Source organism: Sinocyclocheilus rhinocerous, unplaced genomic scaffold, assembly GCF_001515625.1.
Source record: "Sinocyclocheilus rhinocerous isolate Xijiao unplaced genomic scaffold, SAMN03320098_v1.1 scaffold335, whole genome shotgun sequence".
NCBI classification, from domain to species: Eukaryota; Metazoa; Chordata; class Actinopteri; order Cypriniformes; family Cyprinidae; genus Sinocyclocheilus; species Sinocyclocheilus rhinocerous.
Genome location: NW_015659708.1, coordinates 65981 through 68946, shown reverse-complemented (window position 1 = coordinate 68946; position 2966 = coordinate 65981). Strand labels below are relative to the sequence as shown.

The 2966-nt window shown below is 33.1% G+C and overlaps 1 protein-coding gene across 2 annotated transcripts in view; it reads right to left on the bottom strand.

Annotated features, from left to right (window-relative positions):
* The window catches only part of LOC107724083 (E3 ubiquitin-protein ligase RNF115-like), a 7022-nt gene extending 5149 nt beyond the window's left edge, over positions 1–1873 (bottom strand). The window contains exons 1-2 of one of the 2 annotated variants that reach the window (XM_016532857.1): positions 1593–1873; positions 377–445 (exon numbers count right to left, since the gene is read on the bottom strand). In XM_016532857.1, the coding sequence (XP_016388343.1) occupies positions 377–445; positions 1593–1804 (281 nt within the window). In that variant the 5' untranslated portion in view covers positions 1805–1873. The remainder of the gene's footprint in view (positions 1–376; positions 446–1592) is intronic. The other variant, XM_016532858.1, reaches the window with a different exon arrangement.
* Positions 1874–2966: the final 1093 nt, after the last annotated feature.

Genomic DNA, 2966 nt, shown 5'->3' with positions numbered 1-2966 from the left:
AATTAATGTAGCCTAATTGTTTGCAATTACAAGGTTAACGGGTGTTTTTGGAGTAAAATCAATTTATCTTTCATGAGATTACTTCCTCTTTTTGGCCGGGTTTCGTTTCTCCGTGTCGTAAACTCTAGGGGCGAGGCTTCTAAACCAGGGTGTTTTTAGGGGCATGATATTCAAATGACGACTGTTTTCTGCCGCCACATTTATCAATGCGCGATCATTCGTACGATGAGATTGGCGGCATACGAATGTTTCATGAATCACACGTGGACTCTGTCGTAAGTTGATTTGTGCGCACGGATCTGCGCTCGTTTCTACGTTAGATTGATAAATGAGGCCCATTGTACCTAAAAGAATGACAGTAAACCACAAAACATACCATGAGGAGGTTTGGGAACCTGCACTGTCAGAATTGGAAAACAGACCAGCCAGGAACTGCTGGACAATCCTTAATTAAAGAAGCAAAGACAGCATTGTTGCATTAATAATTCAAAAAATAAAGGAATAAATTCTACAAAAGAAAAATTCAGAGACATGGGCATCTATTTGCACAAATTTAAAAGCATTAATGACTGATAATGATTAAATGACTAAAATTGTGGAATCAGGATTAATTCAGAACTTTTAATCGATCAGATTTTCCTTTCATGAAAAAACTTGGATATATATAGATAGATAGATAGATAGATAGATAGATATTATAATTTATTATTATTATTATTATTTTACATATACCATTCAAAAGTTTTGGGTAAGATTTTTGAAAACATATTTTAAGGGTTCATTCATTTGATCAAAAATACAGTAAAAACAGTAATATTGTGAAATATCATTTCTATTTAAAATAACTGTTTTCTATTTTTATATATATTTTAAAATGTAATTTATTCCTGTGATGGTAAAGCTGAATTTTCAGCAGCCATTACTCCAGTCTTTAGAGTCACAGAATCTATTTCTTCTTATTATCAATGTCAAAAACAGTTTCGCTGTTTAATATGATTTGTGTAAAAGATGATCCATCTTTTGGACCAGATACATTACTAGATAAAAGTTACTAACTAATAGCTAACGCTTATGAGACAAGAGGTGGTCTTCCTCAAGGGGGAACATTCAAATCTTAAAACTTTGTTTTATTAGAAGCATTTGTATGTGTAAAAGTAATCAGTAATGAAGAATTCTTTTTAAAATGTTAGACAATTCATTGATTAAAATGAGTGGATTCCCTGGCTGATACAATTAAAACATTTTGAGGAATATTTTAGTCTCCTTTCTCATCATATTTTCAAGGTGCTTAAAATAGTCAAGACTGATTATTTTTATTATTTTTTTTTTTTGTTAGCAGGATACTGTGCTAAATTTTAAATTAGTCAAATTAGTCAAGTCAAATCGCAATACAAAGTAAAAAAACATGGATATACTAAATATATTATGAGTGTTGCAACTGTAAGATGTCAACAGATTCTCTCAGTAAAAGAAAGTATATATTTATGAATAAACCATTTTCATGGCAGAACTGAATGTTAACATTTAAATACAGATATTCGGTCTTTCAGAACTCCTAGTAGACAGCAGCTGTAACAAGTGGCCATACACACCCCTCCACAGCCTGTCCCTGATCCAGTCTAGAGTTACGCTGCTGGCTGTTTTGAGTGAGGAGCACAGGCTCTGTGCAGTCTGATAACGTCTCCACGGACGCTACCGTTCCCGCTGTCCCAGGGGCAGGATCACCAACTGCTGCCTGGACCCCTGAGCGGCTGTGGAGCGCATCTGTGATGGTGGGGGCGGAGAGGAGCGCTGAATGTTCCATGAAGAGCAGCTGCCACAGCTAATGGAAAAGGAAAAGACAAAAGGCTCATAGAGAAATAAAACCACGACTGACCCCCCTTAAGGAATCGTTTCCTTTTATATACTGTATATATATTGTAATTACAAATAATAACACATTTTAAAGTAGAAAGGCTTAAATACTATTAGAGTTATTTTAGCATATTATAGATTTTTTTAAATATTTTGAATTAGATTTTATTTTCATTTAAATTTAATTTTTTTTGTAAGTCTGTTATGTGCTCCTGTCATTTTGATTAATTTTAGTTTTATAAAATATTACTATTTCGATTTAATTCATTTTTATTTTAGTTTTTACTTTAAAAATGTATTTCCACTTTTTATTAATTAATTTGATTGCTTTTATTGTTTGGCAAGGCAACATTTTCCCCCCAAAAATTCCAAAAACATTTTCTAAATTTTTTTTAAATAGTTTTAGTTAATGATATACAGGTGCATCTCAAAAAATTAGAATATCGTGAAAAAGTAACATTTCAAAAAGTGAAACTTTCATATATTCTAGATTCATTACATGTAAAGTACAACATTTCAAAAGTTTTTTTGTTTTAATTTTGATGATTAGAGCTTTCAGATCATGAAAGTCAAAAATCCAGTATCTCAAAATATTAGAATATTTACATTTGAGTTTCATTAAATGATAATCCCTACCGTAACACCCCTAAGTGAAAATGTCCAAATTGGGCCCAATTAGCCATTTTCTCTCCCCGGTGTCATGTGACTCATTAGTGTTACAAGGTCTCAGGTGTGAATGGGGAGCAGGTGTGTTAAATTTGGTGTTATCGCTCTCACTCTCTCATACTGGTCACTGGAAGTTCAACATGGCACCTCATGGCAAAGAACTCTCTGAGGATCTGAAAAAAAGAATTGTTGCGATATTGAAAAGTCAATTTTTTATTTTACGAAAAATGCGATATCCGCTGAGTTATTCTGTCATGTTTTCTCCCTTTTTTTCCAAACCGCGACAAAAGTGGGCAGAACCTCCAAAATGGGGCGGGGTCTCCTCGCGCAAAGACTTTCACCATTGGCTCTGGCTCCAGCCAATTGTTATTGACTTACATTTCAAAATAAAATTTTATAAATTAAACATTGTTTCTAGTTCATCTAAAATAAAATATGCTATATAA